Source organism: Taeniopygia guttata, chromosome 5 (genome assembly GCF_048771995.1).
Source record: "Taeniopygia guttata chromosome 5, bTaeGut7.mat, whole genome shotgun sequence".
In the NCBI taxonomy this organism is placed as follows: domain Eukaryota; kingdom Metazoa; phylum Chordata; class Aves; order Passeriformes; family Estrildidae; genus Taeniopygia; species Taeniopygia guttata.
In genome coordinates, this window is record NC_133030.1 from 24,357,187 (window position 1) to 24,370,143 (window position 12,957).

Below are 12,957 nucleotides of genomic sequence, written 5' to 3' on the forward strand. Positions count from 1 at the left end.
ACAGACAATAGCAGCATTATAATTTTTAATTGCAATTTCATTTGATATTCTCTCCCTTTCCCCCACCCCTCTCTCTGTATAATCTGGATCATTGCTCTCTGTAGCTGATTCCGTGGGAGACCAAGCAGAGTGCGTGGGTGCAGAATATAGAAAGCCAGAGCCATAGAATCTGTTATTTGCGTCATTCTAGGAGACGGGGCTGTTTGCCTGACAAATATACAGAATTAATCCTGGTTTTATCAATATCTGTCTTTTGCTACAGTAGCCAAATACAAGTGTAAAGTGGTAGGGGGACTTGCTGCTGATGTTGTTGTTGATATGGGGAGGGGGGGCACGCGGGGGGGTGACAGGGAAAGAGAAAAAGTGAGGATGCTAAAATATATTCAGCAACCCCCATGCTGTTTGCCTTACAAATATTCAGAAAACAGGCTTATGTTTCTGAATTGCTTTTCGTTAAAATTGGTAACCACAAGAAGGGGGCTGGAGAGGCGGTGGGGGGGCGGGGGGTAATGTTCTTGCAAGGTCTGGCTATGCAGATTGCTCTCCCTGCCTGTGCTTCTGCATGGGATATGCGTGTGGTTTTTAAGAAATATCTAAGAAATATCTCCCTGTCCCCAGACCATATCGCCCCCCCGCCCCCCCCCCCCCCCCGCCCCAGCCCCCTCAGGATTTTTGTGCAACTGTACAGAGAACCGCACTACACAAAATATGGGGCTTGCTAATTAACTCTTTTCCTCGAATTGAAGTGCCTTACTGCAAGCACAAAGCTCCAAGCACAGACATCTTTTATGATGAACTAGAGCCTCTGAAGAGGAGAATCTGAACGTGACGTCAATAGCTGATAACTGACGCAGCCTTGCAAAGGAGTCTCAGGCTGGCTCCTTGCAGCCTGCAAGCCCTAATGATTCTATTTTTTCCCCAGTCCCCCCTCGTAGTGAATTACTAGAACGCAAACACACACACCCCTTTTTTTCATATATATATTTATAGATCCTTTATTCTCCAAAGAAAGGGGTTTTTTAAAGGGGGAAAAGGCAGTGGGTGTGGAGGGAAGAATTTTTTTAAAAAACAACCCTTCTTGGTGCTGGGTGCAGTTCAGTACATGAAACCATCTCTATGTCTTGGCAAAGCAAGCATCCCTGCCTGAAATCCACATTTGTGCATCATGGCAAACTGGTGCATGGTGGTTGTGTGTTTTGCAAAGCCCACTTTATAAAGACTCCGGAGGAAGACAGACACAATAATGCTCGCAAGGCAACAGGCAGAGAGGCACAGAGACAGACTCAATACAACTGTGGATGAGGGGCTTGTGCAATAGGACAGCATGGAAGGCGGTCAGTTTGGTGTGGGTTTTGTTTGTTTGTTTTTGTTGTGGCTTTTCTTTTTCTCTGCAATGATGCACCTAAAGCAAATGTAGATGGTGTTGCAGAAAGAAGCTGGGGTATGGGGGTGAGTGGTTGGGGGTTCTTGGGTTGTAGGGGGGTAGACTAAATGCACATTTAATGTTTTGGACGTAGCGTTCCAGCAAAAATGCCTTTGTGTGTGGATTTTTTTCCCCAGTACCTGCTAAAAATAGCATCAGGGTTTTGATCGCGTTCCAGAAATAGACAGAGGGTTGCACTTGTATAAAAAGCGAGCGCGGGTGGAAGAAAACCTGGACATCACCGCAGTATTTTTTTTCCAACTCCTGTCTGGAAATTAATTGTTGGATTCTCCCCCCCACCCCCGCCCCCCACGCCCCCCCTCTTTCCCCCTCCTCCCCCTCCCTCCCCTAACCGAGGAGTTCCCGTTTGGGTAAGTAGTGATCTTTCCTGTGCATGATACAGAGAGCTGCTGTGAGTCTTGTCTTTATTTTATGCATGCCTGGATTATTTTTTCCTTCCTTTCTACTTTTCCTCTAAAGCGAGAGGGATATACTCGTCTACATAATGAATTTGGTGCATGCCCGGAGCTCAGACAGAGGGAATTCTTGCAGAAAGGGGAATCACCCTGTCGGTAAATCTCTGAATCAATAGCGAGCTGCAACTCTCTCTCTCTCTCTGTCGGCGCTGTTGAGCCCCTCTCCCTGCCCGCCCCCCCCCTCTATTTTCGCCCTGCGCGGGGGGAGAGGCAGAGCCGGCGGCGGGGCCGGGGGCGCAGGCCGGCCGCTCCCCGCAGGGCGGCCGCCGGGAGCTGTCCGCGCCCCGGTGCTGAACCCGCCGCCGCTCCGCCGCCGCCGCTGCCGCCACGGGCGGGAGTCGGTCCCGGCCCCGGTGCCCGCCGGGCGGGGGCCGCGCTGCGCCGCTCGCAGCGCCGCTCCCGCGGCGGCTTCCCCGCCGCCGCTCCTCCGCCCGGCGCCGCCTGCCCTTCCCGCCCGTGCGTTTGAAAGAGCCTGTACCTGATGATGGTGCTCCGCAAAATAAGAGGCTATAGGTTGCTTTATTTGGACTCACCCCTTCTCCTCCCACCTCATTTTCCCCCTCTAAGTGCTCACACTTTCTGCAGATCGCGTGTGTGCGAGCGTCTGTTTTTATTATTGCCCGTCCTTCGCGTCCTTAGTCATACCCTCAGCAGCGGAGTTGGTGAAATGACTGAATTAGAGGCGAAGTAGTAGGGGATTGTTGTGGTGTATACGGAGCAGCTGTGTAGGGTTACCTCGGTGCTGCAACCACCCGTCACCCCCTCACCGCTTCTGAGAGCCAGGGAAGTTCTCGCTAGGCTACGAGCATGCAGGTTCGCAGGCATTCCGGCTAGCAAAGGCATGTCATCAGATTGCATTAAAAGAGACGAGGAAACACCGTCTGGCACTCACATGCAACACCGCGTTATCCCGGACAATGGTATCCCCTCCGAAACCGCCGTGGAAGGGGGCTTAGCCGCAGACTGAGACCTGCAAAGGATGAAAAACGCACGAGGCAGACAATAACCAAGGAAGGAGCTTCCCCCGGAGCACGTTTAGCCATGGCCTCGCAGTAAAGGCAAGCTTAGAAAATGGTGCACCTACCACACAAAGCCCAGCAACAATTGCGGATCCTGCAGACAATGGCATGATGCAGCCATGAACATCAGTATAGCACAGTACACTGGGCTGGGGTGAGAGCACCTCCTGGCCAAGACCGCATGCAATGGCTCTAATCTAGGCATACAAAAGACATAATTTCTTGCAATTAATCAAACACCAGCGCCTGAATTCACAGCACGGTACTCCACCCACGGCTCCTCTTAATGTCTAAACCGTCCCTTCCCCGAGCTTGCGTGGTCGTATTTACAAGCGGACCAGATATCTATTTTTTTTTGGTTGCTTTTTTAAAGCAAGAAAAAAAAAACCCTTGCAACACGTGTAGCCAATCATTGCAACTCTTAATATACCTCTACAAAACAGGCTTTAAAAACAAGAAATGCCCTCCTTCCTCGCCCCCTCCCTCGCCTTCCCAGCCCTCCCCTCCTAGATCGTTGCCTCACTTGACACAATGCATAAGATTACCCTTAACTGGATCCTATTAAATAATTCAATGGTGGCGGTGTAATTTTGGTTGGAAACTGCACGGATTTCCAAGTCGTGACTGTAAAAGTGAGTAATGTGCTCTGGCTGCGTCATGGCTCCAGTCACAGATGGTTCCAAACTGAGGAGAAATCGTGACTTCGACTTGAGACGTCCCCTCTCCATGAAAAGACCATCCAATCACAACGGCGTCGGGGGGCAGCCGGACTCCGCGGAGCTCGTTTTCTCCTTGCTCTCCCGTCCGTGTGTGTGTGTGTGCCCGTGTGCCCGTGCCTGCGCGCGTGTGTGTATAAAATCCTCAACAAGTTGCAGAAGGGGTAGGGAGAGGAGGGGTTAATCCTGGGGAATCTTCTGCACCTAGTGAGATCGTGACCCTCCCACACAGTACAGTAACTTATATACACACCTGAAGAAAGGGACGCTTTGCTTTTGGGCTTTCCAAAAAAAAACCCACCAAAAAACACCAAAACACTGTTGGTGATGGTTGCACCTCGCGCGGGACTCCCCGGAGCGGCCAGGGACGCGCCCCGCCAGGTAAGTGTTGGAGGTTTTCAAACTTCTGCTGCCTGCGCTGCCCCGGCCGCCCTGTCCGTCCTGCCTGCGCTCCGCTCCGCTCCGCTCCGCTCCGCTCCGTCGCGCCGCTGCCGCTGGTCTCGCCGGGGGCTCGGGAGGCGCGGGGCGTCGTGCCGCCGGCGGGCAGCAGCGTCGGGAGGGAGCTGCGGCCATGCGGGATGGGACGCGCGCGGGGGCGTCACGCGTGGGTTTCCCGTGCCGATCGCGCGGGACCCTTTGCCGCCGCGGGGCAGTGGTGGAACTGCAAGTTCTGGAGTTCGGGCCGGGATGCGAGTCCCCTCGGTCCCCCGCGGGTCACTGCCCCAGCTCGTTCGGGATCCCGGCGGGCGGGCGGGCCGCGACGCGGACGTGTGTTTGTCTTGCTCCCGTTGCCGCCGGGCACTGGCGGGGCCTCTGGTTCCCCGCAGGCTTTCAGGAGAAGACCTCTGGAGTTCAGTGACACGTCCTGGAAACTTTTAGCAAGCGGGTGTCCTCGCCGGCGGCGGTGGCAGGTGGCTCAGCGCCCAGGACGGCGCTTAGGAGCGGAGGGGAGGGGACGTCCCGCGTCCCCCGCCGACCCGGAAGGGTCGCCCCTCGGGTCTGGCTGGGTCCCCGCGCTGAGGCGGGAGGAATAGGGGAGAAGGCAGCGGCAGGTCCCCGTGTCCCCGGCTGCCCGCCGCGAGGTGGCGGGCGGCCTGGGGCGCCCCCGCCGGGGGGACCAGCGGCTCTGCGCCCGGGGTAGCCCGCGGCGGGGCTGGTCCTTAGCTTAACGGCGCCCCTTTGGCAGAGGATTCCCGGAGAGGGGCTCGGGGAGCCGCAGAAGCGAGAAGGGATCTGGGCTGGGCCAGCCGCACTCTTGGACGTGTTCTTGTCGAGGATTTGGTGACTAATTGAACATGGAGAGGGCCTTTTTTTCCTCTTTTTTTTTTTCTTCCCCCATCCTTCCTTCTATCCATCCATCCTTCCCTCTCGCTCTTCTCTCCTCTCCCCCTTTCGGGAAAAAAAGGGGAAAAAAAAAAAAAAAAGGAGAGGGGAGGAAAAAAAAAAAAAAGGCAAAAAAAAAAAAAAAGCCGAGCGAGGCAGTGTGAGGCGCCCGCTGATTGGTGGGTGACGATTTTAGCCCGCACCAATGAGAGGCCCGCCTGCTCTCTATTTATTTAGCGCTCAGGGGGGAGAGTTTTCTCTTTACGCAGCGCCCGTGCCCAGCGCCGGAGCCTCCGCGCGGAGCGGGGCCGCGGACACGCCGCGCTCCGCCACGCTCCCGCGGCCCCGCGCCGCCGGCCCGCCGCGGGGGGAGGGGGGTGGCAGCACACCCCCCTTCCCTCCCAGCGCCGCCTCGCCCCGGCGGGCTCCTGGGTTTCGGAACGGGACTTGGCGGAGATGGGGGGTGGGGACCCGGCGTGGCGGGGGACGGCGGAGCCGATCGCCCGTGGGTCCTGTGGATATTATGGTGGCAGCCGGATGGATGGATGTAGGAAGCCGCGGGAGACTTTGTCCTTCGCGAATCTTTTTGCGGTCTGGGCTTGCTGTACATAACTACCTACCCGGGAAGCCCTTACCCCAAAAAGCATTCGCGGAGGGCGCATTCGCCGAAGGAGCAGCAGCTGCGATCGCCGAGCCTTGGACTTATCTAGACTCTGTGGGCTTCTATTATTAATTCCTGGCACCTTTCCCTTTCCCCCGTCCAACCCACCCTCCCCAACCCCACCTCCCGCTGTGAGTGTATATATGTGTCTCTAGATATATATGTAGTGAGAGAAATAAACACCCTTTCCCCCCTTTCCTTCTCCGCTTCGTCCCCCAGACGTCCAAATATTCCCCGTCGCCTAACTTTTTAATCGACTTTTGCCTAAAGGAGCAAATCACACGTTTATTCGGATAACTGTATGGTGTTTTTTATTTCATTAATGGAAAAATAAAAATAGAATAAAACTTCCTAAAAGTTCTCCTATCCTCACCGACCCCCACCCCCCCACCGACCCCCCTCCTTCCAGGGCATAGCCGTGTTTGAAAATATGGGTGTCCTAGTTGATCGAGATTAATTCATAAAAAAAATGTATTCGGAGCGATTCATTAAATGCTCTGTAATCGTGAGCCTCGGTTTATTTCGAGGTGGGGAGGGTGGGATTTACTGGGATCACCCTATAAATAATAGGGAGGGAGGAGGAGGAGGGGGAGGTGCACGGATCCGCCGCGGTTTGGGGGAGACCCCAGTTAGCAGGAGATGCACCATGGAAGCGCTTGCCAAAGGCGCCTCCCTCCCCCCTGCCCACTTCCAACCTGATTTTAAGCAACTTGCAGTCCGGTGATATCTCCACTCACTCTTTCCGCAAAAACTAGTGCCCCCCAAAAGGGTAAAAAAGGCAGAATCCGAGGGAAAACCCAGCCGAGGCGATGCTTTTGGACGAGGTGATTGCAAGCGAGCAAAGCAGCATCAGCACCAGCTCTGTGGTTCTGAAACTGCCTTGTGCATGAACACAGCACTGAGAGCATCTCAGGCAGGAGTTAGAGAAGCTGCATTTTCCCTCTCTTTGCAGTAATTACCAGCCCGGATTCCGTGGGCAAGAAATAAATAGCAAAGAGAAATCCTCTCTGCCTGCCGCCCCCCAAAAGAAGGAACGATTAAGCGCAGATCTGTCCGTGCAGATCAGCCTCGTGAAAGAGACAAGATCTAAGCAGCAAGTTGGTAGCAGAGTGGCCGCTTGACGCAACACAGGGGCCTATGGTTCGCCCGGCTGTAAAATAAAAAGGAGGTGGGGGTGCGATCTAATGTCTCAGCTGTTAGAAAACACAAGGGCTCTCCCATCTGCCCCCCCTCGACAGCCGCACGGAGGGAGACCCGGCTGAGAAAGGGCTGATCTTGCATTTCAGGGAAGCCTGCATTGGAGAGATCGGGTGAGGACCACAATCTAAGAGTTACTATTTCTCGAGAAATAAAAGATATTTTGAAGACTTGCTCGCACTTTGGAAAAGAGTAAAAGGCTGGCTAAGGGACAAGTGAGAAAAGAAAGCAGAGCAAAAGCACATCACTGCTCCCTTCCCTCCTTCTTGCTCAGGACACGTAGCTTGAGCACTAGCTAGCTTGATGAAAACAAAGGTGGAAGGGTCACAATACCTTTTAAGCAGACTTACATTTTCATAATTATTTATCCTCTTCTATTTAGAGAAAAAAAAAGACATTTGTACTTTCCGGTGGCCAGCAAACATCTTTACGTGGGTTTTATTCATGTGAGCATATTCTAAAGGGAGAGACAAGGTAGAGGGAACTTGGGAAAAAAAGAAGAGATGTGATAAGAGGGATCAGCCAAGCTAAGGCTGAAAAAAATCCTCTCTGTTCCCTGCCTACTGTCGTCCCTCAAGAGAATGGAGACCAGGAGTGATTTGGGGGGGCAGCTCAGGCGCGAAGGGAAATCCGAGCCACGGTGGTGCAGCTCCCCGTCTCTTTACCTTGCCAGCCAACTGTTGCTGCCATGCTCAGGGCTGCGGCTGCTGCGGGCGGAGCGGGAGCCGCTCCCTTCTGCTTGGGGCTGCCCCTGGCCGGGCTCCACAGGGCGCCTCTCGCCAGCCGCCCTGCCCCGCTCCCTGCCCTGCCCCGCTCCGTGCCCTCGCTCCTTGCAGGCTCCTGCCCGCTGCACAGCCTCGCACACGTCGAGCGGCCCGGGCCGCTGCCGCTCCCGGCCGGGCACCGCCCGCGGCAGCGGCCCCGGGGCAGCCCCGGCCCTCTCCTCCCGCCGCCCGGCTCTTGCCCGGCCCTGCCAAGGCGCGTCCCGGCCTGGCCTCGCCTCCCCCGACGTGCTGTGCCGGGTCTGGGCCTGAGGCAGCTGGAGGGGCTCCTCTCTGGTAGCCTGTGTGTGTGTATGTATGTGTATATATATATATATATATATGTATATGTATATCCCCAGGGGTGATAGGGACGTCCGGGTGGGGCCGTGAGCCAGACTCCGCTCCCCTGGACGCTTCGGGGCAGGCCGCAGCCAGGTGAGTCGGGGAGGAGCGGAGCGCCCTGCGGAGCCGCTCCGGCGCGATTAACCCGCCTCTCCCTCTGCCTTTCCCGCAGGTGCGGCCGCGCCGTCGAGCCCAGAGGTGCCGCGGGAGCAGCGAGGGCCGCGGGCAGGTGAGAGAAGCGACGGGCTTTCCCCACACCCCGGGATTCCTCCCGCGGGCCCCTCCCGAAAGCCAGGGAACCGTCCGGGTTCCCGGCTGCTGTTCCCTCGGCGCTGGTTACAGCCAGGCTTGGCCTAACACAGCGCTGGGGCACAGCTGCCCCCCGACCCCAGCACCGACAGGGCTCCAGGCAGCACCTGCTGCCCCCAGGCACAGGCAACAGCCTCATCCCACGTGGGAGAAAGCTCAGGATGGCAGAAGGGAGGTCAAGGCATTGAAACAGGGGGGCAAATCCAGGTAAAGTTGATACAAATTACATATAAACAGGCCGTCGTGTTGATTTCTAGTGAAACCTGTCGTCTTAAGACAGTGGGGAAGGAAAAAAATGTTAGTGAGCATTGCCTAAAATCTTACTTCCCTCGTCTTTCCTTCTTCATTCACTAGTTAACACTCTTCCACTTCACGGTTAAATGCATTGTCCGGCATTTGCAGTTCTCGTAGTTTTTGTCTGGTAGATTTCTTTCTTTTTTCTTCTTTTTTTTTTTTTTTTTTTTAATCCACCATCCTTGAGACAGCTAGTACAAATTACTGCCTACCACTATAGTCGTGAGGTAGAAAACTGAGAGGCAAATTAATTGATAGCACATGTTTTAAAAACAAAAGGACCCTCTCCCAGTAAAACAACTAAACATATCCTTGTTTCAGTCAGGTTTACCCATTGTCCCCTGCTCTGTTTTCAGACGTGGCAATTTTAGAGAAAGACGAAGTACGTTCCAGTTACAAAATGAAAAGTTTACAGATAATTAACTACAAAAAGGTCTTTTTATATTTTGAATTTTAAATTCATTTTTCATATTTTAAATTCAATTTATGAGTAAATGAAATACATAGGAAGGATTTTTGTAAGAAGTCAATTTTTGTCTTTTTTATTTTGGCATCTAATTTCTTGATGGACGTTATCTGCCCACAAATTGCAGTGGACAATTTGCTGGAAAACAACAAAAATATCTTCCTTCAGAAAGCTGCCATTATAGGCAGATGTCTTCAGAGGTTAGGGGCTCCTAACCTGCCACCTGTCTTACATCAAACACTCTGTCAGGACCCATAAAGCTTAGCAGTGCTTTACTGGTATCAGCTTGTTTGCAACCAAAGTAGACAAACTCTGCTTACTTAAAGATATGAAAGAAAAGCAGCTTCTCGTAGCCAAAGATGTGTAAGGCCTGCTAGGGCCTTGAGTACATGCAACTCCTAGACCAGCATTTAATCTCCCTCAAAAGAGGATGTATCAAATACTAAACTAGTACTGCTCTTGAGGTTTCTTAAAAGGTCAAGGCATACATTGCTAGGACTGGGGAGGGGGGGTCAGTGCATGTTAATTTATGTCTGTTACTGCACTTAATACAATTATATAAAGGCTGAGGGCCTATGAATAGAATTGCTGCTTAAGACCTCAGAGCCTCCTGTATTCCTGTCAGTAAAGGGCTGAGAAATACCTCCAACCATCTGTAAAAAATTGCTTTGTGAATATGGGCCTCATGAAATAATGATATAACACTCTTACCCCATCCTCCTTCTCTCCTCCTTCTCCCCCAGTTTTTATTAGTATTTGAGTCTTTTACAGATCATCTGCACATCAGTTCTCATTCCTTCTCTTTAAGATGTGTTACCACAAATATATTTAGCTATAATATTTGGATTAGCTGTAGTATGCTGCCATCTCATTTCTGGATATAGAGATTGCTCTTATAAAGGACTCATGTAAATTACCTTTTATTTGTAGTATTATATTTTCAGACAAGTTGTGTAGTGGTTGTTTTTCATGTAACTTTCAGTAACTATCAGGCCTAGCACTAGATGTTTTAACATATATGTCTAAAGGGGCTTTTCCTATAAATTAAAATAAATATCTTTCAGCTTTTCTACTACAGGGCAGGTTAATTTGGTTAGTGTCATGTTGCTGGCCCTCCATCCCCCCTCCCCCCCAGAAAGAACAAAAACTTCTTATATCTCTTTCTGAAATATTTTATGGGAACTAATTATGGAATACTAAATAGGGTTTGTTGACTCACTGGCAGTGTCCACAGAAGCGTGTTTTGTCAAACTGTTCCCAGTGTTGTCATCCCTGGTTTAGCATGGCCAGTGGAAGTGCCCTGATAAGCAGTTATGCAGGTAGTAGTGCTTGCAGCATGCTTAGTTGACACTGTGTTTGTCTAACATAGGGAGTACAAGAGTGAAACCCCAGTGAAGCCTAATTAGCAGTAGCAATGGTAGAAAAGGTTGGCAGATTTATGGTACTGCAGACGTGATATGTAGTCTGGGGGAAAATACAGCATGCAGACTTACCAAAGTTCAGAGAGGAGCACTGCAGCAGACAAACTTAGTCTGAAATGGCATAATGCTGTTTCTGTTTGTAAATATAATCCATTTCCATTTGTAAATATAACCAGAAAAGAGTAACATTACCCATGGACTTTGTTTGGAGCAGAAAGAAGCTGCACCTTATTTAAATACATTCAATTTTCTGTGTAAGTGACCAAGTACTGTTCAGAGCAGCACACACAGGCACAGGGTTGGCTGCATGCATGCACAAAAAATACATATGCACGTGAATATAAAATTTATTTTTTTTCTAGCGCTTTGTTTTAATTCTGGATAGTCAGGCTTCTTAAGTTGTAGAAGAGAGTTACAAAAGTAGTCCCTGAGAAATTCAAAGTTTCCACTTAAATTACAAAATGTTACCTGTGTTTTATAGCATATTTGATGCTGTTGTTCAGATAGGTTTGGAAGGCTGATAGAAGATGCTTTATTAATTTTTCTATGTGCAGATGGAGAAATGCATCATGGTAGTAGCATGACATGAGTCTCATTTCTAATACGTCTTTAGTCTCTGCAGAACATCTCTGGGGTTAGGAGACACCATCTACTCCACGTGGCCACAGTCCAAACTCCAGCACAGCTCAAGTGCTTCCCGTGACCCATGTTCCTGTCCGTGTGCAAGTAGTCACGGGCTGTGGTGACATAAGTGTGGTGACGAGGACATGCATTTGGGCACTGATGGTACTTGTGCTAGTCACCAGGATGCAGCATTAACTTCTGCAGGAGAAAAGAGATGATTCCCTCAAGTCGAGCCAGAGGAGAAATGTGACCCGTGTGTTTGTCAGTGAGTTGTGGTGTTTTCAGTGCTAATGTCTAGGCACCACGTTGTTCTCTTCCAGGCAGGCATAGATTGGGAGACATGTGAGAGGAAAAGGGAGGTGAATTTAATTTTCTGTTTATTTTATTAGAGGATTCCCTCATCCCCAAAGCCCATTCTCTGAATTTGACAAATCCATGCTCTCCCATTGCAGCAGCTCTGTCTCCCGGGAGGTGGCCAGGCTGTCTTCTGAAGTTGCCCCCTTTGCTCGGCAGTGGAAGCGTTGAATGGATTATTGTCACCTTCTTCCCCCAGTTGAAAGTTGGCAAGTAGTTTTTTAAAAAGGGCTCAGAGAATTGTGAGTTTCTAGGCCAAGAACATAGTAAACAATTTACTAAGAATAAATTCAGGGTGTGCCCTGGAAAAGGTGTTCCATCATCCCTTATTTTCAGCAAGCTATAAGTAAACAGCATGGAATAATGCCATACTAAATAACGTAAAGCTATCATGGGCTTCTGCCCAGGTGGACAAGGTTCATTTTCCTGGGAAACCTGAAAATTCTCAATTTGTGTGCAAACCTCTCTGAAAAGGGGAGTTGCAAAAAAAAATTTCTTCTGAGAATTTGATTGTTTTAAATGATGCCTTTTCAAAATGATTGCATGGTTGAAGGAAAAAATGGAAAGCAGTGGGACACTGTCATGGAGAAATTACATACTTTTTAAAGAATGTGATTCTTCCATTTTTATTCTCTTCAAATTATCTGCCCTCATGTGAATGTTTTTACCAGAGAGATGTGGGAGGCAGAAAGCACTGCCAAATCAAGGCCCACCACACCCTTGAGTTTATAGCTTTACTGAAGGAAATAAGGTTATTTTCCAACAGAGGAATTGGGACAAGCACTGGGAAAACATGTGCTGTTGTTCAGCTCATCACAGCACAGTCCCAGCTGTACAGATGTAAGTCAACCCATGCAGGTGTCCACCCTCACTCCAAACAGGAGGGAAAGGAGGAAGTGGTGTAGAAGAGAGTGCATTTGATCTTGCACTGAGTGGATGGCACATGGTGTCCCACTCTGGAAAGAGAAGAGTAAAGACAAAAAAGGCTAGTTAATTAGGAGAAGGGCTGGGGACAAGTCACCAGCAGCCATGACATGATCAGTTATTTAACCTCAATACATAGAATACTTAGTCAGTAGTGTTAATTTAACAGAAGTACGGTGAGCTGCAAATGCCAAAAGAAAGACATAAAAGCCATCACAGAAACATCTCAATGCCTTTGTCTTTCTCTTTCTGGAAAGTCTGGTGACTCAATAAAATTCTGCATGTCTGGTGTAGCTGCCCTTTTCCTTAGTGACAAGCTGATGCCAGGTCTCAATCACTTTCTGGTTTCCTTTCTATATCTCTTTAATTATATTGCTATATTTTAGTTATTTTTCAGCATGTGTTCATATGCTCTGTTTTATAACATTAAAAATGGCCAGTGATTCAAGAGAAGACCTATTTGTCTGCTAAGAGGATGTGAAAAATCTTGACATACCTGTTAGAAGTTCTTGACTGTGCCAATACATTTGCCAGTTTTGATGTGAACATGTACTCACTGCTAATTTGCCGTTTGTTGATCCATCTCCAGTGCAAGGATGGTGCAGTGAGGAGTTCCCTGCCTGGGCACAGTTCTCAGCCTTTGT

The 12,957-nt window shown here is 50.4% G+C and overlaps 1 protein-coding gene, 1 long non-coding RNA gene and 1 other non-coding gene across 13 annotated transcripts in view; 2 read left to right on the plus strand and 1 right to left on the minus strand.

The window, feature by feature from the left end:
* The first annotated feature begins 1,319 nt into the window (after window positions 1–1,319).
* LOC105759311 (uncharacterized) overlaps window positions 1,320–12,957 on the plus strand; it is a 63,327-nt gene continuing 51,689 nt past the window's right edge. For 9 of the 11 annotated variants that reach the window (XR_012056316.1, XM_072929879.1, XM_072929877.1 and 6 more), the window contains exons 1-2: window positions 3,714–4,015; window positions 8,094–8,150. Coding sequence is in view for 1 of the 11 variants with exons in the window: in XM_072929883.1 (XP_072785984.1) it covers window positions 3,962–4,015; window positions 8,094–8,150 (111 nt within the window). In the remaining 10 variants the exon portion in view is untranslated. Of the gene's footprint in view, window positions 1,335–3,713; window positions 4,016–8,093; window positions 8,151–12,957 lie in introns of those variants that run through there. The other 2 variants (XR_012056318.1, XR_012056317.1) reach the window with 2 other exon arrangements.
* LOC116808479 (uncharacterized) lies at window positions 1,832–3,614 on the minus strand. The gene is made up of 3 exons (XR_004368068.3): window positions 3,464–3,614; window positions 2,984–3,115; window positions 1,832–2,869 (listed from the first exon to the last, which is right to left on the minus strand). It is a non-coding gene; the product is annotated as an uncharacterized lncRNA (long non-coding RNA).
* On the plus strand, window positions 5,530–5,612 carry MIR129 (microRNA mir-129). The gene has a single exon (NR_048997.1). It is a non-coding gene; the product is annotated as a microRNA mir-129 (primary transcript).